The sequence below is a fragment of the Bidens hawaiensis genome, unplaced genomic scaffold (genome assembly GCF_021521415.1).
Source record: "Bidens hawaiensis isolate Kalapana, Puna unplaced genomic scaffold, B.hawaiensis_p1.1 tig00003698_1, whole genome shotgun sequence".
Taxonomy (NCBI): domain Eukaryota; kingdom Viridiplantae; phylum Streptophyta; class Magnoliopsida; order Asterales; family Asteraceae; genus Bidens; species Bidens hawaiensis.
In genome coordinates, this window is record NW_027491212.1 from 114,438 (window position 1) to 139,555 (window position 25,118).

At 33.9% G+C, this 25,118-nt stretch overlaps 3 protein-coding genes across 4 annotated transcripts; 1 reads left to right on the plus strand and 2 right to left on the minus strand.

The window, feature by feature from the left end:
• The first annotated feature begins 5,131 nt into the window (after window positions 1-5,131).
• On the plus strand, window positions 5,132-11,367 carry LOC143624218 (NADP-dependent malic enzyme-like). Its single transcript, XM_077094934.1, has 18 exons — window positions 5,132-5,328; window positions 6,198-6,318; window positions 6,393-6,467; window positions 6,571-6,722; window positions 6,815-6,920; window positions 7,030-7,095; window positions 7,223-7,318; window positions 7,405-7,476; window positions 7,551-7,634; window positions 7,709-7,807; window positions 7,926-7,973; window positions 8,795-8,848; window positions 8,922-9,020; window positions 9,114-9,203; window positions 9,686-9,763; window positions 9,849-10,014; window positions 10,090-10,218; window positions 11,048-11,367. The coding sequence occupies exons 1-18, from the start codon at window positions 5,132-5,134 to the stop codon at window positions 11,134-11,136; spliced, it is 1,821 nt and encodes a 606-aa protein (XP_076951049.1). The 3' UTR covers window positions 11,137-11,367.
• Window positions 11,368-11,854: 487 nt separating this feature from the next.
• Window positions 11,855-15,028, minus strand: LOC143624213 (azadirone synthase LFS-like). The gene is made up of 12 exons (XM_077094928.1): window positions 14,848-15,028; window positions 14,053-14,248; window positions 13,809-13,907; window positions 13,349-13,400; window positions 13,124-13,245; window positions 12,930-13,030; window positions 12,795-12,853; window positions 12,653-12,709; window positions 12,439-12,484; window positions 12,293-12,372; window positions 12,108-12,205; window positions 11,855-12,001 (listed from the first exon to the last, which is right to left on the minus strand). Exons 1-11 carry the CDS (start codon window positions 14,938-14,940, stop codon window positions 12,121-12,123), a joined length of 990 nt encoding a protein of 329 aa, XP_076951043.1. The 5' UTR covers window positions 14,941-15,028; the 3' UTR covers window positions 11,855-12,001; window positions 12,108-12,120.
• Window positions 15,029-18,358: 3,330 nt separating this feature from the next.
• LOC143624214 (azadirone synthase LFS-like) lies at window positions 18,359-21,064 on the minus strand. 2 transcript variants are annotated; one of them, XM_077094929.1, is made up of 11 exons: window positions 20,887-21,064; window positions 20,454-20,649; window positions 20,244-20,342; window positions 19,821-19,872; window positions 19,607-19,728; window positions 19,417-19,517; window positions 19,267-19,325; window positions 19,121-19,177; window positions 18,918-18,963; window positions 18,708-18,787; window positions 18,359-18,594 (listed from the first exon to the last, which is right to left on the minus strand). In XM_077094929.1, the coding sequence occupies exons 1-11, from the start codon at window positions 20,977-20,979 to the stop codon at window positions 18,513-18,515; spliced, it is 987 nt and encodes a 328-aa protein (XP_076951044.1). In that variant the 5' UTR covers window positions 20,980-21,064; the 3' UTR covers window positions 18,359-18,512. The 2 variants fall into 2 exon arrangements, with proteins under 2 accessions (XP_076951044.1, XP_076951045.1); XM_077094930.1 differs by having other exon boundaries at window positions 18,555-18,664; window positions 18,697-18,787.
• Between the last annotated feature and the right edge of the window lie 4,054 nt (window positions 21,065-25,118).

Here is a 25,118-nt window from a genome sequence, read left to right on the forward strand (position 1 = left end):
TCTGACACGGTGGCACCATGTGTTGCCACGTGTCACCACGTGGCAACACTGTCGCCATGTGTTGCCACGTGGAGCGGTGACTGCCACGTGTCGACACGTGGCAGGCCTACACCTCTGCGTCATCAGGTCTATATCGCGGTACGCGATAGGCCTGCCTAGGGATCTATCGCGTAGCGCGATGGGACCAAATTTGAGGTCTATAAATAGCGACCATGGGCACTTCATTCTGCACACCAAACCCAGCTCTCTAACCTCTTTCTACAAATACCATTCTCTCTCTAAAAATCCTCGTAAAATGTGCCACGATTTCCTCGATAAGCGTGCCTCGAATATCTTGTTTGTATACAATGTTTCCTCAAAGTTGTGTCACCCTCCACCCTCATTCATCAAGAAGGCGTTGTTGTAATGGCAAAGAGTCCCGAAAGACGTGCCGACGAGTGTTGAAGTTGGCATATCAAAGTTGATCAAGAAAAGTAAAGCGGCGTCGGAGTGCAGCTTATTTCTCTAGATTTTCGATACACCACTAAGGTTGGGCGTAATAATGAATATAATATAATTCAATATTATATTCAAGGCTTAAGCCTTAAGTCGAGGTTATACTCGATGCCTCGATAAAAGAAAAGAAAAGAAAACATAACAAAGAAACGAATGAAAGTTTGAGTATTGAATGTTGTGAATTACATATATATGTGTGTAAGTATATATGTATATATATATTCTTTTTTATGAAAATATTATTTAATGAATAAAGAGTATTCTTAAATAATAAAAGAAAAGATTACGTTTCTTGGAGAAGAAGAAACGTCGGGTTTTCAATATAAATTAAAGGTTTATAATTTACTTTTAAACTGGAAGTTTTTAAGTAAATAAAGAATTGAACTAAAGGTTCAATCGAGGATTGAGATATAAGACTAAAGGTCTTAAGCCGGATCGTGTATCCGACTAACAAATATTTATACTCGTACTATAGGTGCGAGATAAAGAAAGGGAAAGACCCTTGGACGGTGAGTGAAGCCAATCCTAAAGAGACAAGGTGAATACGCCCCCAAACTTTTAAACTTGTTTTTAAATGAATCAAACTTTCTATATGAAATTGTTTACAAGGAACTATATGTTCTTAAAACCTTTATAACTATGGGTATAAACCTAACCCTCAGGCTGTGGTATACGTATGTCTGGATCCTTACATAGGTGGTACTATGCGATGTATGGGCATGATCGCACCACCCTTGGTCGTAGGACGCTCTCCTGCTGGGAGTACGACCTTATGTGTATATTTACGGGTACTTAACTAAGTCGAACGCTGCGGTGTTTGCTGAGGTGACCTAGCGTAGAGGCTCTAGTTTATAATGTGTTGTTTGACTTTGTTATTCCTAAGCCACGTTGGGCCGAGGAAAGCGTAGTCTCGAGGGGTAATAAAGTAAAAGAAGTTATTTTGCGTCAGCGTGTTTACCAGCATTCGTTGCTGACGTATTTTCTTACATTTTGCAGGTGAACAAGTTTAGCGCTTGGAGTGTCGAAGCGCTATTGATATATCCGATGGCTCGGATTCATTTTGTAAACTTAATATGGTGGTTTGTAAATATTAAACAAGTAAATGTTTTGTAACAACTTAAACGAGTGTTTAGAATCCCGTCTTTTATATAAGTTACATTTTCGATCCTTAAAGTTTTATAAGCCTTCCGCAAATTAACGCAACTCTGATATATTTACAAATACAATACCAACTATTGGGTCACGCTCCTAGGCCCTAGATGGGGGTGTGACAAAGGGCATGAAGATAATAACTCACTTATGAAGACTTTCTCTCTTCACATTCAAGGCACATGTCAATTCCCCCATCATTTTAAAACGTCTATAACTTTTACATACGACATTTTTTTGGAAAATTTTTGTATCATAATAACAAGCATTTTTTATGTTTAATATGAATATCATATTGTTATATAAAAATAAAAAAAAAGTTTGTGGGTTTTTTTATATTGTGCTATTTGGTTGTCCATTGTGTTTTAAATTGGGTTTTTCTATGCATTGTTTTATAAATTTTGGTCATTGTGTTTTTCAATTGATACTCATATTAAAGATAAAAATTAACACAAAGATTACGTCATTGTGTCTTTCGTGTGTCATTGTGTCTTTGTGCTCAACATTTGTCTTTATACTTATCTTTGTGTTTTAGTCATTGTGTTCAATATTCACTTAATTTGAGAAAAATGGTATTATGTTGTTTGTGTATTACGTTCAAGGCATTGTGTAATATATAGATTTCATTGTGTTTTACATTTCAGGTCATTGAGTTATATGTATTTACTATTGTGTCTTGCGTTTCAGGCCATTGTGTTATATTATTACCATTGTGTCTTACGTTTCTGGCCATTGTTTTATATGTATTTACCATTGTGTCTTACGTTTCTGGCCATTGTGTTATATGTATTTACCATTGTGTCTTACGTTTCAGGCCATTGTGTTATATTATTTACCATTGTGTCTTACGTTTCTGGCAATTGTGTTATATGTATTTACCATTGTGTCTTATGTTTCAGACCATTGCGTTATATGTATTTACCATTGTGTCTTATGTTTTAGGCCATTGTGTTGTTATATGTATTCATTATTGTGTTTTACGTTTCAGGTTATTGTGTAATATGCATTCATCATTGTGCTTTATGTATTAGATAATTTGTTGGTATTTTTCATTATATATATATACTATTACACAACGGTGTTATTAGTATTTAAAAAAACACAATTATTAGATGAAAGACACAATGGCGAAAAAATACAATAACAAACAGAAAGACACAATAGTACGCAAAAAGACACAATGACGTAAATTATTTTTTATTACTATATAACAAAATTATACTCATATTAAAGGTAAAAAAACGTTTGTTATTATGGTGAATTTTATTTTTTTAAAAAAATATCACATGAAAAAGTTATAGACGTTTAAAAATGATGGGGGAATTAACATGTGACTTGCATGTGGAGAGAGAAAATGTGTAATATTACTTTTATACCATTTTTCCTTTGATTTCTACTTGACACATATCAATTTGTTATGGCTTCTCATTCTTCTAATTTTTGTTCTCTTTTGTAGAATAACTTAACCCTAATTAATTAACTATTCTATCGCTTATTAGAAGGCAAATTGCATGTAGTTTAACATTTGAAACCTTTTTATGTAATTACCCTTGAATCGTATTCATTCACTAGATTCATAACAATGGCTTTTTATAAATTTTGAAATTTTCCAATGCAGATACTAGTCTTTTTTTAGAGTAGATTACATTTGTCTTCGTATGTCGTAAATTATAAAAAGAGTAAACACTCATAATTGTTCATGTGGTTTGTCACTTTTATCATTTTTGTTTAAAAGTTTTATTTTAACATTTTGGTCATCATGGTTTTATTATTATTATTATTATTATTATTATTATTATTATTATTATTATTTTGTCATTTCAGTCCAATTCACTAACTTCTTTAATTATTAATGTTAAGTTAATGTAAAAACTACTAAGGATCAGTTTGGTATGAGATAATTGAATGGATGGAGGAATGGAATGGGTATATGAATAGAATGGACAACAAAATAAAATGGAGCATTACTATTTATTGTCCTGGTTGTTTAACCCACGGAATGGAATGAATCCAAAATTTGCCATTTTTTACAATATTATCTAGGGATTAATATCTAATCAAAATTTATATTAAAAATAATGAAATATTTTCAAGCAACCAAATTTTAAAATCATCTAACATATATAGTTATATGCCAAAATCAATTAAATAATGTGTATTCTTTCCACGTATAACCACATTAAAATACATGATATGATGAATTTCAATAACAAATTGGAGTCCCCATCCGACCATCCTAATAACACATATCTCAAATTTGGGATGGTTGGATGGGGACTCCAATTTAAATTTCGAGTTAAAAATATCAAATTTTCAAAGTCAAGGGACCAAATATGCCAAATTCTAAACTCTAAGGTCGAAATTGAAAATTCAGGTCTTCTGACCTATCGCGATACGCGATAGATCAGAAGGGAGACCCATCGCGTATCGCGATGGATTGTCTGACAACTTGATACGTGGTATGCCACGTGGCCACACGTGGCATAACGATCGCCACGTGGCCACGTGGCAGGCCAATATGGTGACACAGGCAACCTTTGAGCTTTAGTGAAAATTAAAAAAAAATAATAATATATTTTTCTTATAATTTGGTATAGGAAATACGATGAGGACTTCATTGTTAGCGCGAATTTGATTCTATTGCTCCAAAAAGTGGTCATGCTAATTTTTGGTGTGACATTTACAAGTTACAACGCAGTTTGTAGTTTTTACCTAAAATCATTCTTTTTTTCTTTTTACCATTAGCTTGAATGAAGTTTGTATCAAATGTTTTTGGTATTTACCAGAGTTAAATGGTGTTGAGGTTTTATATTTTTATGAACCTGCTAAATTTGAATCGTTTTACCTACTAAATCCGAAACCCAGCCCGTTTAACCCAAAACCCGAACAACTTGATCTTATTTAGGTCAGTTATTAGGTCAATTTTCTTTAAGCTCAAACCCAAATAACCTAAAACCCAAGAAAGTTACCGGAAAAACACTCTTACGTTGCATCCCCATTGCAACACCTGGTTAGTAGTGGGTTTAATATATAAGACGTGTAAGAGCATTCACATCCTATCCACTAAAAGTTGTGAGTGAGGTTTTATAATTTTTAGTGTAGGGAGTAGTTTAGAGTATTATGAGAGGATGAGACATAAACACATATATTTGAAAAGTTTTTTGTTTATGTCATATAACTGTTTAATACTTTTTAAAAGTGCTTGTATGTGAAAGAGAGAAAAAATTGTAATTATAAAAGTATTAAACAGTATTATTTAATTAACATGATGTAGTAATTTTTAGTGTGATTTTAGATACGAATCTAAGAAAATGAATATGAATACTATCTACAATGAAATCCAATCCAATAATGAAGCATAGGAATTCACACGTGTAAAGATGTAGCTAACTTCCGTTGCCACATGTTCGTCTGAATCATTTATTTATTTTTATAAGCTTCTGTTGTGCCTCCTATTTATATAATAATAATAATAATACTGTATTGTATGAGGCGATCACATATATTGAGGTCGGTTAAGAAGCGTTTCAAGTGTACAATGGACAGCTCAGTGAAGCGGATGAAGGAGGGAGAGTCCGTGATTGATCCCAAGTCCACCGTTGGCGGTGGCGTTGCTGACGTCTACGGCGAAGATCGTGCCACCGAGGACCAACTCGTCACTCCGTGGACTGTTTCCGTCGCCAGGTAACTACATCCATTACTCACTACTACTACTACTAACCGTCGGTCACGTCACTTTGGTTCAGTTTTTACTTTGTAGTAAAAAACCGAATGTTTTTTTTATAAACTTGAATATTTGTTTTGTTTTTAAATTTATGTTTTGCCGAGACTAAACTATTTTAAATGTAAATATTCTATGCCTAACTATTATTTCATTATTAATTTATTTTTTTTAATATTAGGCCAATTTCAAAATATCATGTGTTAAATTGCGTTTATAAATTGGATGTGTGCTCTCAATGGCAGCACTCACTTTACAAGTGAGACGTGACCAAGTGCTGTCACTAATTTATTTGGTAGATATGAGTGATGAGGTTCAAGTCCTGATCTCATCCAGTTTTACCGGCTGCTCACTGTCATGCCGTTTGGCAGCGTGGGGTTGGGTTTTATCCGGGGAATCCCCCTCAATAGGTGGACCGCCAGGGGCTCCGTCCGTCCGGACTCGTGACCAGCTCGGGCTACCTTTAGCCAATGGGGGTCGCGTACGGAGTACCAACTTTACTTAGTTGGTCGTTCCAACAAAAAAATTGCGTTTGCCCCAAAATTACTTGTCTGATTTGTTTTAAAACTGAAGATACCGAATTCAAAATTGAGCTTAACCCAAAATCCCAAAACTGAAAACACGTTTTTGAAAAACAAAAGGCCAAAACTTTGGTTTTCGGTTCGGTTTTAGCCCAAAACCGCACCATGCACACTTTTCGCTAATTCTGTAATTAGTACAGCTTTATTTGAGTTTAAGCTTCAAGAATTAGAGCTTGCATGTTTAGCTAGCTTGTTTTGGATTTGATTTCTGCTAATTAGTTAGATTAAACTGCAAACATTGTTGTTTCTAGTGGATACACTTTGTTGAGGGATCCACACCATAATAAGGGGCTTGCATTCACTGAGAGGGAAAGAGATTCTCACTACTTGCGCGGACTGTTGCCTCCGGCTGTTTCGACACAGGAGCTTCAGGTCTGCATCTGTCCCCTTATGAACATTGAATAGATTAAGTTTATATGAGAAGTTTTATTCTTATGACTCACCAGGAGAAGAAATTGATGCAAAGTATTCGCAATTATGATGTTCCGTTGCATAAGTATATGGCCATGATGGATCTCGAGGTATCACTATCAACTTTATGAACATGATCGTGATTATAAGGATAGTTATTACTCTACAAAAGATCATATTATTAGTAAATCACATTCAATTTGATGTTTATAGGAGCGAAATGAGAGGCTGTTCTACAAGCTTCTTATTAATAATGTGGAAGAACTTCTCCCTATTGTGTACACCCCTACAGTCGGTGAGGCTTGCCAGAAATACGGGAGTATATTCAAGCGCCCTCAGGGTCTCTACATTAGTTTGAAAGAGAAGTATGGCTTTTAGATTGATTATTTGAACCGTGTTTACTTGAAATACAGTGTACCAAAGTAGTTTGACTTGATGTAGTCAACTGAACTTACAGGGGAAAGATTCTTGAGGTACTTAAGAACTGGCCTGAGAGAAGTATTCAAGTTATTGTGGTGACAGATGGCGAGCGTATCTTGGGTTTGGGAGATCTTGGGTGTCAGGTAAAATGAGCCAACTTTCTCTACTTTATGATTTTGTTGAATCAGATATTCAGATGTATTAGTATTGTGCTATTGTTGTCTGATAATTGAACTATCTGAATTCGTTTAGGGTATGGGAATTCCAGTTGGGAAACTTGCTTTATATACTGCACTTGGAGGCGTTAGGCCTTCTGCGGTAAGCTTCATTGTGTTTTACATATATTCCAAACAAATGAGGACAAAACTTTAGTGATTGCATGAATCATGATAACTTACTTCCGTTTATTGTAACCTTAATTATGGTATTTAACTTGCGTATGTAGTGCTTGCCTATTACCATTGACGTGGGGACAAACAACCAGAAGCTTCTGGATGATGAGTTCTATATTGGTCTTAGACAAAAGAGGGCCACTGGAAAGGTACATCATGACCAATTAGGATCCTTGAACGTGTCTTGATTTTGACTATTACCTTAATCATGTTGCAACATATGGTGTTTGCGCAGGAATATTATGACTTACTTGAAGAGTTCATGGCTGCAGTCAAGCAGAACTATGGTGAAAAAGTGCTTGTGCAGGTAAATAATCAATATGGCTTCTAAAAGTTTGTCATTTAAGTCACTCTTTATGTCATATGATCTGAAATTTGCAGTTTGAAGACTTTGCAAACCACAATGCATTTGAACTGTTAGCCAAATATAAGACCAGTCATTTGGTGTTCAATGATGACATTCAGGTATATATGGTGATTGATGAATTTCTATTGCTAATCTATGCATTACTGTATATTGTTTGTTTATTTGGTTGCAGGGGACTGCATCTGTGGTTCTTGCTGGTCTTGTTGCGTCACTGAAATTACTTGGCGGTAACCTGGCTGATCATACATTCTTGTTTTTTGGTGCTGGAGAAGTGAGACTTTTATCTTTGTGCTCCTTTAATAAACATTATTTCAACCCGTTCTATAATCCCAAAGAATGCACAAAGTGTTTAAAAATAATCTGTTTTGACCACTATCCTTGTATTTCAGGCGGGGACTGGTATAGCAGAGCTTATTGCTCTTGAGATATCAACAAAGGTACCAACTTTAATAGGGCTGTAAACGAACCAAACGAACATGAACAAGACCTTGTTCATGTTCATTCATTAAGGAAATAATTTGTTCATGAACGGTTCACGAACACTTACCGAACGAGATTTTATGTTCGTGTTCATTTATTAAGGAAATGAACGTGTTCACAAACACAAATAAAGTCGACTAAGCCTAGAAATTGAGACCGATATATTCATCAACGTGAATAATGAAAGCATGTAAACAAATCGAATGAACATGAACAAGGGTATGTTAGTGTTCGTTCATTTAACTTTAAACGAACACGAATGCTTAATCGAACGAATATTTAAGTTTTTGTTCGTTTATTTAAAAAATGAACACTTGTGTTTGTTTATGTTCGTTTAACATAATTAAACAAAGATAAACGAACATAAATGAACAAATGTATACGAACACAAACAAACATAAATGAACACAAATTAACAAATACAAAATTTTAAGTAGATAACTTATCCAAAAAAATATTTAATTATTTTCTATTAACACATACACGAACATTAATAAACAAACATTAATAAACAAACATAAACGAACGTTCATGAACATAAATGAACGAACGGAACATGTGCTCATGTTCGTTCGTTTAATTAAACGAACACAAATTTTTTGTTCGTGTTCGCTCGTTTATTAAATAAACGAATATAAACGAACTTCCCGCCGAACGGTTCACGAACAGTTCACCGCACGTTTGGTTCATTTACAGGCCTATGCTAAAGATGATCTTTTAGTTGCATAACATGTAATAATAATTTCTTCTTTTTTATCGTTTGTTTGATGTTTTATAGACGAATATTCCTGTTGAAGAGGCACGTAAGAAGATATGGCTTGTAGACTCTAAGGTGGGTACACATGGTACACTAATATTTTCTCCTTAAAAGGTGATTTTGTTCTTATGTGATGACTGTTCTGCAGGGTTTAATTGTTTCTTCTCGTAAAGAATCGCTTCAGCACTTTAAAAAGCCATGGGCTCATGACCATGAGCCTCTTTCAACTCTCTTAGATGCTGTTAAGGTGAGACAGTTTTAATGATTTTTCCATGTTCATGATAAATGTTTTTGTTTCCAGTTTAGCATAAAAGTTAATTTCCTTTCAAATAATCATCAGGCCATCAAACCGTCCGCCCTTATTGGAACATCTGGCGTAGGACAGACATTTACAAAGGATGTAGTTGAGGCCATGGCAGCAATCAACAAGGTTCTCTCTCTCTCTCTCTCTCACACACACACACACACAATGACTTAAGTTGTATGTTGGGTTGGCACAAAAAACTTTTTGTCCAAAAATAACATAAAAAAAGACATTTTGTAAAAAACTTAACTTCAAAAGAACAATTTGTCCAAAAGTTAGCTTTTAAAAGACACGCCCAAAAGTTAACTTTTAAAAGACATTTTGTCCAGAAGTTGACCCTTTCTATAAATCATAATTGTGTCAAGTACGTGAATTATATTATTGTGTCGGTACATGTGGTTAGTTCAATTCCTCCATTTTCATTCAAAATAGAGGTTTCAACTTTCAAATATAAGTTGTGAGGCTTTTGACGTGGTTCCGTTTTCAACTCTCTTTTTATATGTTAAACACAACCTGTTTTGACCCATTCATATGTAAAATTCGTCAAAATAGCCACCTTTACTCAATACACAGTAACATGCACTAAACTCCTTATAAGTTGTATGCAGAAACCGCTTATTATGGCTCTCTCTAACCCCACCACGCAAGCAGAGTGTACTGCTGAACAAGCTTACACGTGGACTGAGGTAACAGAAATTAGTTATTGAACTTCCGTTACAAAAAATAATAATAATACATAATTAAAAAAAAGTTAATTTAATCATTGTGTAGGGCCGCGCAATATTTTCTAGTGGCAGTCCTTTTGATCCTTATGAATACAATGGCAAAACCTTCATTCCGGGTCAGGCAAATAATGCTTACATTTTCCCAGGACTCGGTTTTGGATTAGTCATATCGGGTGCAATCCGTGTACACGATGAGATGCTTTTGGCAGCATGTAAGTACACATTATAATCCTTAATATAAAGAATACATTACAAGTATTGAAAGTTTTTGGATTTCTTTTAATCAGCTGAAGCATTGGCTAATCAAGTAACACAAGAGCACTATGATAAAGGGATGATTTATCCTCCTCTTACTAACATTAGAAAGATTTCGGCTCATATCGCTGCAAATGTTGCTGCCAAAGCGTATGAACTTGGTGAGTCTCGTCTGTGGCAAATCGGGTGGGTCGGGACTCCGGACTAGACCTGTTCACGTTCCAAGCTAGAACTTAAAGGAGCTGGCTCGGCTCGTTTCGGTTATTTAACGAGCTAAAAGTTTGAGCTTGAGCTCGGTTCAGTAAAAGCTCGAGCCAGCTCGTCGAGCCCACTCATTACATTATTTTTGTATTTCATTTAAAAATATTGATATTGGTATATAAATGATAAAAAAAATAATTTTTCAACATACACATACAAAATTATAACCTTATACGTGATAACTTTGTTTTTTTTAAAGATATATATTAGATTTATTTTTTTGTTTTCTTTTCAAATTTTTATGTTATTAATATGACATGTATTAATATTTGGCATTTAATTTAAGCGAGCCAGCAATCAAATGAGCTGACGAGCGAGCCCATGAGCCGAGCCAACCCTGGCATGGGCTCGGCTCGTTTAGTTACGAGCTATTTTTGAGCCAAGCTTTTTTTCTTTTTTTGAGCGGGAACAGCCTTATGGTACCTGATTGACTAAATATGGGTCCAGGTCAAAATGGTTGTGATCAAATTGAGAGGACCGAGAGCACTTTATAAATAATTAGTATAATCTAAGTAACTGAAAAAGTGAAATATATGGTTTATGCACTAAATATGAACTTGGAGGAACATGTTAATCTTAGCGATAATTATTATATGTTTAGTATTATCTACTAAACATATAATAATTATCGCTAAGAGTTAAAAGTGTCACTAGACGAGTTTTGTATTTTTCAAATTTGGGATTGGAAAGATGATAGTAATCTGTATGATTTTGGCTGGATGCTAATAGGTTTGGCAACCCGACTCCCGCGCCCTGCAGATCTAGTGAAGTATGCAGAGAGTTGTATGTACACCCCCAATTATAGAAACTACAGATGAACATTAGCTAACTCATATGTGGTTTCAGTGTGTGAGAATGTTGTTAATCTTGTGTTTGTGTTTTGCTGAATGTTGTATGTAACCTATATGGTGTGGAAGTGGTTTTAGTGTTGATTTTGAGCATGGTTGGTTATGGTGTGACTGTTGCATTAGTTCCTTGATGACATTAAATCATTACTCATAGAATTGTGTGTATATATACTTGTGGGTGTAAATCAAAACTAGTAAATATTTGGGGACCATTTACCGACTAACGACTCAATACATAGCATTAGCAGATAGAATACATAGTGAATAAAACTAGTCCAGGCGTTTTTAGATCTGAAGCTACCCGAACCCAACTACATACATACTAGAATAATAACCTGTAACCGAGTAATTTTGGTTAAACCTGATCTATTTGGTTCGACTACTGAATATAATGATAGCAAGGTTTTCTAAGCAACAGGATTGCCATTCATTTATTGTGAACTTGTGATATTATACAAAGGGTACAACCAGATTAAGAGAAAATACAGGAGGCGTATATATGGCAAAATGTGTAGCATATCTCGTCAAGTTCGGTTCAGGCGGTATCATAGATGATTTTATGTATATATATGCTTGGTTGATTATTTTTTTTAATAGAATTTGTTGTTAAATTCGTTTCCTAAAATCTAGTTTTTGGTTGAATACCATGATCGGAGGTGAAAATAGTCTTCGTACGAAGACAGTGGTTATTGATGGCTAGATGCCCAGATGGTGTTACACTATGGTTTGAACAAAGATTTAAACAAATGATTAGATATTGTATGTGATTTATCAAATATCAAACTTAAAACATGTAATCATAATATGATTTAATATAAAAGTTGTGAATCAACAACTGCTTGCTTCATATTAAGTATGACCATTGATCTTTTATTCTTATTTGTTGTACAACACCAGTAGACAACTGTCAAAACAACTTGGGTTTCGATCTCCTGTCGAACAATCTAATTAACTTCAGGGTTTATTGTATGCGCTAAGATCAGCATGCGTGTCCCGATATTGTTGAAGAAGGTATGTTTCACATTTGATAGGAGGAAACCTAAGACAACCAGAACCCGAATCAGAATCCAACCAACAATATTGTTGTTTCTACAAACTCAAATTCTTATTCACGTACAATACTTACTTGGGTGGATTTTGTTCTGACTGGCAGGTAGGTAAGCATTCAACCACACAATCATGTCCAGGCTCCACAAAGTATGGAACCTGCTCATACAAAACAAGAACACAGATTAGTATGTGCAAGTTGTATCTTTAAAGATCAAGTCATACCGAGTATCGCTCTTCCCCATTGCCCAACACTCTATGCAATGTTGACCTGAGAATCAAAATTCATTTGACTTTTTGAGTTAGAGCTATTATCTTAAAGAGACTCAAAATAGTGAATTCCATTTTGAATTTTATCTTCTTTTTTAACATTTTAAGAACTAACATCAACTATCAAACCGAAGACTCTCTGTTTCATCTCAAAAGTCAATATATATACCTGAAAACACCATTGCTCCATCGCTCAAGCATATCGCCAAGATTTACCACAAACGCTCTGAACATGCATATAGGCTATTGAATGTGAGAGATCTAAGGACACATTATTCATCATCTACAGCGTTAAAATTCAGCCAACTTACCCTTTTATTGGTTCAACGTATTCCCACACCTGAGGCTTCGCGTCTTTATCCTTGCATATCTAAAAAAATCACAAAAGGAATATGTAACAAGTTATTAAATAATATGCATGTGCCACTAATATCAAGTTTGCATACTTGAAGTCCCGAAACACCATCCGTCGCCAAGAGAGTAATCAAACCATAATCAGAGTGTGCACCGGCTCCATATAGTCCCTTTGCAGGATTAGATACTTGACCTGCAACATAACCGACTTTCTTATTGTCTTATATCACAAGATGTTGAGAACATTAAAAATGTAATTACTATATATTCTACACTCAGTTTTCACCTCCATAATGCAACAAGCGTAAGATTGCAATAGGATCGCCAAGCATTTCTGGTTGTTCAAAAAAGTTGGCGTCTAGATCAAGTGCAAGAGCTATTAGCCTTGCGGTTTTTCTAACAACCTCCCTACAAAGATTACAAAAAAAAAAAATAATAATTGAAGTTTTACTTAAAACTGGTTTTGTATTGGATAGCTCTCTTATGCCTTATAAACTTAGAAAAAACTTACAGAGCTTGTTGATGATATTTTTCCATAGTTTGCCTCCATCCAGGTAAGACATCTGTCACCAGGTCATTGATACAAAATGATTATAAGCTTGAGTGTTGTAGGAGAACAATGTATTTTAAAATGCGATTTTAATTTATGTTTTAAAACGAGCATCAGCTTTTAATGTTTGGATATGCAAACTGCACTTTTGATTAATTACTATTTAGAGGTCAAATGATCAAATTTGGATATTAGTTTTATGCCAACTGTAACAAAACTGATTATCTAAATGCACATCTCGCGACGTCCTATTTTCTTAACAAAATTGTTCTTTTGTTTCATTTTCTACATTACTTCCTCAAATAATCTGACTTCGTCAAACACGTGGTAATCTGATTTTTCACAGGTTCTAGAATTGTTAAGCTAATTAACTTCACGAATATTAAACAGCACATAATTCTTGTCAAGACACGGTTAATACCTGAGTCGGGCCATAAATTTGGGCCGAAAAATGTCCTTTGAGCTTTAGGATCATCTTCAGGCACTTCAATACCTAGGTAGATTCCCTCCTTGTAATCACCTAAAACATCATAAGCATATGATGTTAGCAGATAAAAGCATCATGTGCATATGCATGCATTTATGTATCATGATAACTATATGACCAAAATTGGCAATAACAGGTAGATTATTGGAAACAAGTTTTATATGAAGTTAAAACAAACCATGGAGTTGCTTAACGGGATCAAGAAGTTCATCAAAAACAGGCGTGTAGCCTCGATGTTTTTCATTCCTAAGAAGCTTCATTTTCTCATCCAATGGAAGATCAAAGAAGTGTTTGCTTTGGCCGAAAACTTGGTCCATCAATTCCTGACTGATTCCATGATTGGTTACATAAAAGAAACCAGAATCCATGCATGCCTTAGAGATACAAAAAAAGAAAAAGAAAAAACAAACAGATTAACAGTCATGTGTCACATCCAAATTTATCGGTTCATGTCGAAACTCAACACTTATATTCAAATTAAGGACAGCACAAGTACTAAACAAACAAACTTAATGGTTACTAATGAATCAAATAACAGTAACTATAAAGAAAATAATAAAGGGTGAGATCCGGTACAAATGAAATTAACCTACTAAACGTACAAATAACTAGGGTAATTATTAATAATCCACATCTACAGTTTCAAAGTCCATTAATTACACAACAAAATATGAAGTATAGTAATAATAATTAATATAATTCAAAATGGTAAGACTAAATTAGTCTAGTGTTAACATCTCGACATTTGAACGCATTGAAAACTGTTTGAATTGGATTCTAGCACAAGTAATAAACTCTGGTAACAAAGATCATATCAATACAAGTAAAAGTATTTCCCATCAAAAATCCAAAATCAAGAAAGGCCTCCTCTTAGTGCGCACAGTAGATAACATACATGTAATTAATATATGTGTATAACCCTTATAAATATTACATGCATGCATATATATAATATACAGAGAAAGAGAGAGACCTGTTTGAGTAAGGACACAGAGTTAGTGATATCTGGGGAGGAGAGATCAATAGAGTTCAAACTGGAAGAAGGTTTTATTATGCAGTCCGCCATTAGAGCACTGCTTAAATCCTCTTAGATTTGGAATCTTGAAAGAAATCAATCACCGTCTTCTTGTGTTGTGTCTTCCCTTGAAGGTTTGTTTATCTATTTATACTTGGGAAATCGGGAACAAACTTCATTTTATTACAAAATAGGTAAATGGATAATATCATGCATATTATTTTTCATAATGCACATGATATTTTAATTTTGTATATTTTAAATATTAAATATCGTTTAAAATAAAATAAAGAACTTTATACCACATGTATTCTTCCAAGAATATTAATATAGATAACTCGATCGGTAAAAAGTAGTAACCATGTTTTAAAACTTTTTATAATTAGATGCTAAACTACTTAGAAAATATAAAATATCAACTCACATACTCTTATAGTAGTACTCCTAAATAAATTAATTACACATTTACTCGACAACCACGAAACTTGAAGCCTCACTTATCATAAAAGCAAAACCTTAGTCAATATCTTGATACCATTAGGCTAAAAGTCATTGTAAACATCAAACTAGTTAGAACTTAGAACATGATCATCATATCCCGTTTTTAAGCCACATTTAAGGGTGTTATCGTCTCTTGGTGTTTTTGGAGGAGACGTTTTCAAAATTTCATGCAAACTATGGAATTCATCTAAGGGGGTGTTTGGCTAAGCTTTTTGTTTTTGCTTTTTTGTTTTTGGAGGGGTAAAATGTCCAAAATGCCTCTCCAAAAAGCAAAAAAGCTTTAATTTGGTGCTTTTGGATGGGCATTTTGGACATTTTACCCCTCCAAAAGCAAAAAAGCAAAAACAAAAAGCTTAGCCAAACACCCCCTAAACTTATGAGTGTTATGATCAAGATAAAATACAAATTGTTAGTGGTTTCTTATGAGTTTTTTTATCATCGTCACATCTCATAAATTGATGATGGCAATTGACAATCAACAATCGATAAACATGTAAATTATAGTATAGTCTAACGAAAGAATTACGTTATGTTAATGGACAAAAAATGAGTCGTCCAAGTAAAATAACATCATAATTACGAAAAGTGTGTCGTCCAAATAAAAACAACAAGCTAAATGCCATCATAAATCCTCTAATTCTCGTGTATAAAAGTCATTGAATGCTCTAGTTCTATGTTATCGCATGCCACCCATATATATACACAATTAACTTGGATATGGACAAATCTTAATGGTTGCCATGGGTTTAAGAGAGTCAACACCCTCGTAGGCTACTTGAGACTGGCGCATTTAAAGCTCGAATCAAACCAAGCTATAGAAGCGTATTTAGTCAATGAGCGAAAACAAAACTTCACATGTCGAACTTGCCTATGTAGTGACTTGCTTAGCAAAAAATAGCTTGACTAGGCTCACGAGGCTAAAAAGCCTCTTATTTCATATAAATTTTTCTTAACATATTAAATATATATTTAAATAACAAGTATTATATGAAAATTAATAATATAATATTTAAATAATGTATATTATTTACGTATAAAAATATAACTTTATATATATAAAATAAGTGATAGATAAATTAGCCCAATTTTGCTTATGCTTGAAAATTATTCCCGAGTCGAACTTGAGTTTAGACACTTAGACTAGCAGACACGAGCTCAAACACAACTCTACTAGTTTATATCGCTAAGCTACGCAAAGTGGACTTTCTTGAAGATGCCTACTCATCAGGGTTCGGAACCACATGATTTCTTACCCTAGCTGAGGCGAAAAAAGTTAATTCGTTATTGACAGAAAACATAAATCATAACTAGAAAATCAAAAACATAATTAGCAATTAGTGATATATAATCATACCTAATATACAACGATCAAAAAAGACAACAATTCATACCAAATGCACGCAAACCCACAATTAGGTTACTATTTTTGTTACTATATATATCACTAATTAGCAATTAGTGATATATAATCATACCTAATATACAACGATCAAATAAGACAACAATTCATACCAAATGCACGCAAACCCACAATTAGGTTACTATTTTTGTTACTATATATATATGCACTAAATTTAAACAATTAACAATTCAGGAATAGATAATCATACCTAATACTTAACATTTTGATGCAACTTATGATTTTGAATTGGTATGATCCACACGCATGTGATGATTGTCTATAAAATTAAGGTAGTCCATGAATATCCATAGCTACGACTAAGAATCTACAACTCGTCTTTGTGTTTATTCTTTAGCATGGCATATACGTAACAAAAATCTAAGCCTACATAGTTACCACATTATGACAAAAGTTTAAGGTATGATGACGTGCTTTACCAACCAATAAACACTTTGGAATCGATCTCTAGAAGATTTAATAGCATGTAAAGGGTAGAAATGCAAAAATGTTGGGTTGGCTAACACATCACCTAAGTGGATCCACACATCTGTGTCTGTCCCTGGACTAAACCAAATTTAAAATCTAGATGACATCATAAATAATCTTAGCTATATTGGTTTATCTCTTTGAACAAAAAGTTTATCTTACATTTATTCTATATTGTCGTGACAACCACTTTTGAAGTTGCTAATGTGTTATCCATATTAATAATTGCAAAAACCCCAATGCTAGTAATAGGTTCTTAATATGATATTATACTTTAGTTTCCCATATACTATATATATATATATATATATATATATATATATATATATATATATATATATATATATATATGTTGTTGGGATGGTTTTTGGGTTAGTCATCTCAGGTGCAATCCGTGTACACGAGGTGATGCTTTTGGCAGCATGTAAGTACAAATAATAATCCTTAATATAAAATGCCCCATGAGATGCTTTTGGTAGCATTTAAGTACAAATTAAAATCCTTAGGTCGGCCTGGACACTGATTACTAAAACTGGGTCCAAGTCAAAATGGTTGTTATCAGGATGGGTGGACCTGAGGACCCCTTTTTTTTCATATTCTTTAGCTGTTGTATATGACTACAAAAAATATGATGATTTTAGTAATTAACTGATAGAATGGAATATATGGTTGATGCACTATATATAAACTTGGAGGAACATGTTAAAAGTGTGACGAAAAATTCGGGATTGGAAAGATGATGGTAATCTGTGTTCTTCCTTGACTGATGAGCGGTTTCATGAAGTTGTTGACAAGTTGATTGGCTGAATGAACATGTTGAACTCTTAGGGAGCTGCTGCAATCTTTTCATGAACATAACATTTGACTAATGTAAATTTAAAATCACATTAGACTTTTCTTTTGGTCTTTTTAATCTGATCTAGTTCGGTTTTTCAGACAAGATTTTATCTGTAATAAAGATTTGAACTAACATGAAGATTTGAACTATTTCTTTAGCTCCTGACATGTTCTGTTCCTAATGTTGATTATTTTCCTCCAAACTGACTCATATTTGATATTGTTAGTAATTTATCAAAAATGAAACTTAAGACATGTAGTATAACATGATTAAATATAAAAGTTGGCTTCATATAGAAGTGTAACCATTGATCTTTTATTCTTATATATGTTGTACAACACCAGTTGATAACTGTCCAAAGAACTTGGGTTTCTACCTCCTGTTATTCAGGGTTTGCTAATTGCTATAAGCACTAAGATCAGCATGTGTGTTCTGATATTTTTGAAGAAGGTATGTTTCACATTTAATAGGAGGAAACCTAAGACAATCAGAACCCAAATCAGAATCCAACCAACAATGAAAAGCAACAATATTGTTGTTTCTACAAACTCAAATTCTTATTCACGTCCAATGTTATCACCGAATACTTACTTGGGTGGATTTTGCTCTGATTGGCAGGTAGGTAAGCACTCAACCAGACAATCATGTCCAGGCACCACAAAGTATGGAATCTGCTCACAAAACAGGAATACAGATTATTTAGTACAAGTTCTGGTTTGAAAATTCAAGTTTTTACTTTTTATTTTATTTTGTACGAAAAGAGACATGGGGTTCAAAAGATAATTTAAGAGCAAGTCATACTGAGTATCGGTCTTCCCCGTGGCCCAACACTCTATGCATTGTTGACCTGAAATACAAAATTCATTTGACTTTTTGAGTCAAAGCTATTACCTTAAAAGAGTCAAAATAGGCCTGAATTAGTGATTTCTATTTTTAATTTTATCTTCTTCCTAACAATTTAAGAACTAACATCAACTATCAAACTGAAGACTGTCTGTTTATACCTGAAAACACCATTGCTCCATCGTTCAAGCATATCACCAAGATTTACCACAAACGCTCTGAAACATGCATATAGGCCATCAAATGTGAGAGATATAAGGGCACATTCTTCATCATCTTCTACAGTGTAAAGATTTAACCAACTTACCCCTTTACTGGTTCAACATATTCCCACACCTGAGGCTTCGCGTCTTTATCCTTGCATATCTAAAAAATCACAAAAAATATATACATATATCTAGCTAGTTATTTCAAAAGTAAATAATATGCATAAGTGACTAATATCAAGTTTTCATACCTGAAGTCCAGAAACACTATCTGTTGCCAAGAGGGTAATCAAACCATAATCAGAGTGTGCACCAGCTCCATATATTCCCTTTGCAGGGTTAGATATTTGACCTGCAACATAACCAACATTCTTATCGTCTTATATCACAAGATCTTGAAAACATTGAAAATAGAATTATTATTCTAGACTCAGTTTTCACCTCCATAATGCAACAAGCGTAAGATTGCGATAGGATCGCCGAGAATTTCTGGTCGTTCAAAAAAGTTGGCGTCTAGATCAAGTGCAAGAGCTATTAGCCTTGCGGTTTTTCTAACAACCTCCCTAAAAAGATTACAATAAAAAAATTAAGTTTCAATTAAAACTGGTTTTGTATTGAATAATTTTTTATGCCTTATAAGCTAGAAAAAACTTACAGAGCTTGTTGATGATATTTTTCCATAGTTTGTCTCCATCCAGGCAAGATATCTGTCACCAGGTTTGAGCTTGAGTGTTGTAGGAGAACAATTTATGATTTAAAATGACCATCAGTTTTTAATGTTTGGATATGCAAATTGCACTTTTGATTAATTATTATTTAAGAGGTAAATATGATCAATTTTGGATATTAGTTTTATGCCAACTGTAACAAAACTGATTATCAAAATGCACTTCTCGCGAAGTCCCCTTTTGTTAACAAAATTGTTCTTTTGTTTGTCATTTTCTACATTACTTCCTCGAATAATCAGACTTTGTCAAACACGTGGTAATCTGATTTTTCACAGGTTCAAGAATCGTTAAGCTAATTAACTTCACGACTATTCAACAGAACATAAACCTTGCCAAGACTCGGTTAATACCTCGGTTGGGCCATAAATTTGGCCCGAAAAATGTCCTTTGAGCTTTAGAATCATCTTCAGGCACTTCAACACCTATATAAAATCCTTCCTTGTGATCACCTAAAACATCATAGTAGTAGACCCATGGATTTAGCAGATAAACGCAATATGTGCATATGCATATATGAATTGGCAATAACATGAACAAGCTTTATATGAAGTTGAATAAACCATGGAGTTGCTTAACGGGATCGAGAAGTTCATCAAAAACAGGCGTGTAGCCTCGATGTTTTTCATTCCTAAGAAGCTTCATTTTCTCATCCAATGGAAGATCAAAGAAGTTCTTGCTTTGGGCGAACACTTGATCCATCAATTCCTGACTGATTCCATGATTGGTTACATAGAAGAAACCAGAATCCATGCATGCCTAAGAGAGACAAAATATAAAAAAACAAACAGATTAGGATTAATATTATTAATTTTCTGAGTATTGAATAGCTAGCTGCAAACCAGAATCTTTATACAGAAATTAGAATGATAGAAACCGAATTTAAAAGGAATTAGTGACAGAGAAAGTGAAATATTACTGATGAATCAAATAATAATAAACCCTTATGACATGCATGCATATATACAGAGAAAGAGAAATAGATAGACCTGTAACCTGTTTGAGTAAAGATACAGAGGTAGTGATGTCTGGGGAGGAGAGATCAATAGAGTTCAAACTGGAAGAACCTTTTATTATACAGTCCGCCATTAGAGCACTGATTAATTCCTCTGAGATTTGGAGTCTTGAAAGAAATCAATCACCGTCTGTCTTCTTGTTTTGTCTTCCCTTGAAGGTTTATATGTGTAATTCAAAGTGGAAAACACAAAATAAGAACATAACATACTTGGGAAATTGGGAACAAACTGCATAACATACTTGGGAAATTGGGCATAACTAAAAACAATAATAGTAAATATATTGATTTTGGAAAATTCTTTAAGTAAATTGATATGCTAAAAGTTTGTGGCTCTTTCTAAACGCGACTAATAGAAGCTTTAAGCTTTAGGTTTTTTCTGCTGACCTAAAAGCTTCAAGCTCCTTAAACCAAATAATGTTTTTAATTAAGTATGGGCTTTTAAGTTTTTTCTTAAAAGCTTAAAGTTTGAATCTCCTATAAACTCCTAAGAGCTTCCTGCCAAACATATCCTTTATCATAAAAGGGGCAAATGGATAATTTCATATCCATGTACAAAGCGATATGCAATTTTATTTTTTTTCCTAAAATTAAATTTAATTTATAATTTATTAGTTTGATGTATGTGTATTACACAGACAACTTATGAAAATTTCAAACTTTAACTATTAAGTAAAATACAGTTAACAATTATTATTAGGAATATTGGATTTTAATAATCCCTATTAAATGATATTGGCCGATAATAATCCTTATTCATTTTATCGCTACTAGCGGTCCCAAATTCAAAAAAGTTGGCCCCTAATGGTCCCCTGTTAAAAATGACTAAACGTCGTTATAGTTTTTTCTGAATTTCAAACCAATGATTTAGGGCTTTTGATCATTAGGAGGATACGAGTCGATTGGTGTAAAACTTAGTTTGAAACAGTGCTTCAAAATGACGAAACAATGCTTTAATTCGGGTGTTTGAACTTACAATTAACCAAAATCAAGTCGTTTGGATCATTGCTTCGAGCTAAGTTTTAAACCAATCGACTCGTATCCTCCTAACGATCAAAAGCCCTAAAACATTTGTTTGAAATTCAGGAAAAACGATAACGCCGTTAAGTCATTTTTAATGGGGGACCATTGAGGGCCAAGTTTTTTGAATTTGGGTCCGCTAGTGGCGATAAAACGAATAGGGATTATTATCGGCCAATACAATTTAGCAGAGATTATTAAAATCCAATATTCCTTATAATTACAATAGATAATCATATATTATCTATACTACATTTAAAATTGATGTCATTATCTATACTATTTTTAAAATTGATGTCAAAATGTTTAGTTTCCTTTTATTTTTTGTTTATTTAATTGTTATAGAATAAAACAAAGGGTCGCTGCATATAGTTTCAAAATGTTTAGTTTTATAAATTTTTTTATTATATCTAATTGTTATAGAATAAAACAAATAATAAAACAAAAGGGAAAATTCCAATTTGCCTCCATGTGATATATCGGCGGGAGATTGATTAGCCCCTGAAAACTAATTTGCGTAATTTGTGCACCTGTATTTCTCCGGCGGGTTTTTCTGACTCCTTTCCGTTAGTTGACTGACGGATGCCAAGGGCATTTTGGTAATCATCTCGTAATAATAATAATAATAATAATAATAATAATAATAATAATAATAATAATAATCATAATCTTATCATCATCATCATCATTCATAATCATCCTCATGTCCTCATATCCATATCACCCTCATCTTAATCATACCAACAGCAACATAAACTCTATATCCATCCATAACAATTCCTTTTTTCATCTGAATCTCATTATCATCCTCATATTCATAACATAAACCACTTAGAAACTAATCAAACTTTCAGCCCTTTCCAACTAGTGAGTTTAGGGTTTCAAGATTTTGAAATCAAGATTGTAAATTGAAGAAATTAGGAAGACGGTGGTGGTGGTGGCGGCTAGAGAGAGAGATGTGTGGCGGCGATGGCTCCATGGTGGTGTAGGAGACCGATTCATTTTTCCAGCAACAGGACGACGACGATGGTGGTGCCAACTAGGGTTACCGCCAGCATGAACTGTTACCGGATGAAGATGGTAGTGGTGGCAGCGGCTAGGGTTCCGGCAAAAGGAAGACGGTGGTGGTGGTGGCAGCGGCTAGGGTTCCGGCAAAAGGAAGACGGTGGTGGTGGTGGCAGCGGCTAGGGTTCCGGCAAAAGGAAGACGGTGGTGGTGGTGGCAGCGGCTAGGGTTCCGGCAAAAGGAAGACGGTGGTGGTGGTGGCAGCGGCTAGGGTTCCAGCAACAGGAAGACGGTGGTGGTGGCGGCGGCTAGGGTTTCTGGGTCACCTCCGTCCAAATTCAAACCCGATTTGATTTTTCGGCGGTCACCTTCGTCGGAATTATGTTTTAGGGTTTGGGGATTATGGGTTTAGGGTTTCCGGGTAGGTGAAGAGGATACGTTGGTGGTGGTGTGGGTATCATGGTGATGAAGATCTAGGTTTGGTGTTGTATGATGATGATGATGATGAAGATCTGGGTTTGAATGAGTATGACGATGGTGAAGATCTGGGTTGAAGACCTAGGTTTGGTGTTGTATGATGATGATGATGAAGATCTGGGTTTGAGTGAGTATGGTGATGGTGAAGATCTGGGTTGAAGAATCTGGGTAGATGATGAAGATTTGTTGTTACACTTAGCAAACCTTGAAGATATGGGTATATTATAATAATAAAAGGGCATAATGGTAACTTTACTAAGTCAACGGTAAGTCAACTAACGGCAGGAGTCAGAAAAACCCGTCGGAGAAATACAGGTGCACAAAATGCGCAAATTAGTTTTCAGGGGCTAATCCATCTCCCGCCGATATATCACAGGGAGGCAAATTGGAATTTTCTCTAAAACAAATAACCGCTGCAGATCTATATATTTTTTTATTTTACACAAATTCTATCTCTTAAATAGTTAGATTGAAACTACCACGTTTATTAATAAATAAAATAATATAATGGCGGTCATTATATTGTTTTAAATCTTACATTAAACATAATGACAACGGTTATCATATTTTAGTATTGTAAGTGTCACAATTAATCAATACCATCGTAATTTTCAACTTCCGGCGCGTCTCCTTTAACCGTCACCTTCACTTTCCCCCACCGTTTCATATCCTATATATACCACCAGCATCATACACTATAATATCATTGTCATTCGATAACAAGTGGATGCGAACGAACATCCAAATCAAACGAACGGTCCCGTTTAGAACCCCGCTTTCAGATCGATCCGATCTGCCATGAATGAAAATACTATGCCAATGAAATCAACTGAGTCAATACCAACCACACTTCCGCCGCAACACGCAGTAGTTCTGCTAGTTGTTAATACAATTACAATTTACATTACAATTACATAAATTACATAACTAAGATTACACAAATATGTTATAAATAAGTAAAAATTTCCTTGTACACTACATTTGTGATTGTATTAGTAGGTATACATTGTTTATCAGAAATCAAAAGCTTTAGTCCGTGTCTGCTTATAACTCTTGATAAGGTAACATATAGGTCTCGTTATAACTCTTGATATAGCCACATATGGTTGTTCGTGTGACGAGAAAAGGTTCTTCAAGTACATACTAACTCTAGATAAACGATAATATATCCTTGAAACTAATAAAAAATATTCATACACATAAAATATTATACATTTTAATCAATTAATATGATGTCATTTGAGAACATCTGCTCATGTTTATCCAAAAAAACAAAAACATGAATATCCCAAAAACCATATTACCTGAACTTTGATGATATAATCATCCTTAAAATCGTTAGATATTGAAATTGATTTATCATGAAAAATTTTGTTGTCATTAGTATTCTGTGAATAACAAACTTTTTAATTGATTTATATTTTACAATTAACAATTTTATAATCAAGAAACAAATAAATCAAAAATAAAAATATAACAAAATGATTTGTTTCATTTTATATTAATATAATTTCCAGTAAAATGACAAAGACATACTAATCCATGTTCAAATAATAGTGATTATTCTGAGTTAGCAGAATATTAGAAGATGTAAAGTTGCATAAAGTGAATGTAGTGATTCTTATTTATAATAGTTGAAAGTAGGGTTGTCACAGAGCTGCTGACGTTATCAGAATTTAGTCCAAATCTGTTCTCATTTCACATATTATGA

Excerpts from the sequence above, each read along its gene's own strand:
- LOC143624218 (XM_077094934.1), top strand. The coding sequence starts at position 5,132 with ATGAGGCGATCACATATATTGAGGTCGGTTAAGAAGCGTTTCAAGTGT. Across the intron at positions 5,329-6,197 it reads TGGACTGTTTCCGTCGCCAG|TGGATACACTTTGTTGAGGG; the intron begins GTAACTACATCC and ends TGTTGTTTCTAG. Across the intron at positions 7,808-7,925 it reads TGTTTTTTGGTGCTGGAGAA|GCGGGGACTGGTATAGCAGA; the intron begins GTGAGACTTTTA and ends CTTGTATTTCAG.
- LOC143624213 (XM_077094928.1), bottom strand. The coding sequence starts at position 14,940 with ATGGCGGACTGCATAATAAAACCTTCTTCCAGTTTGAACTCTATTGAT. Across the intron at positions 13,401-13,808 it reads AAATTTATGGCCCGACTCAG|ATGTCTTACCTGGATGGAGG; the intron begins GTATTAACCGTG and ends ACCTGGTGACAG. Across the intron at positions 12,854-12,929 it reads ATGGTGTTTCGGGACTTCAA|ATATGCAAGGATAAAGACGC; the intron begins GTATGCAAACTT and ends TGATTTTTTTAG.
- LOC143624214 (XM_077094929.1), bottom strand. The coding sequence starts at position 20,979 with ATGGCGGACTGTATAATAAAAGGTTCTTCCAGTTTGAACTCTATTGAT. Across the intron at positions 19,729-19,820 it reads AAATATCATCAACAAGCTCT|GGAGGTTGTTAGAAAAACCG; the intron begins GTAAGTTTTTTC and ends TAATCTTTTTAG. Across the intron at positions 18,964-19,120 it reads TGGAGCAATGGTGTTTTCAG|GTCAACAATGCATAGAGTGT; the intron begins GTATAAACAGAC and ends TTTGTATTTCAG.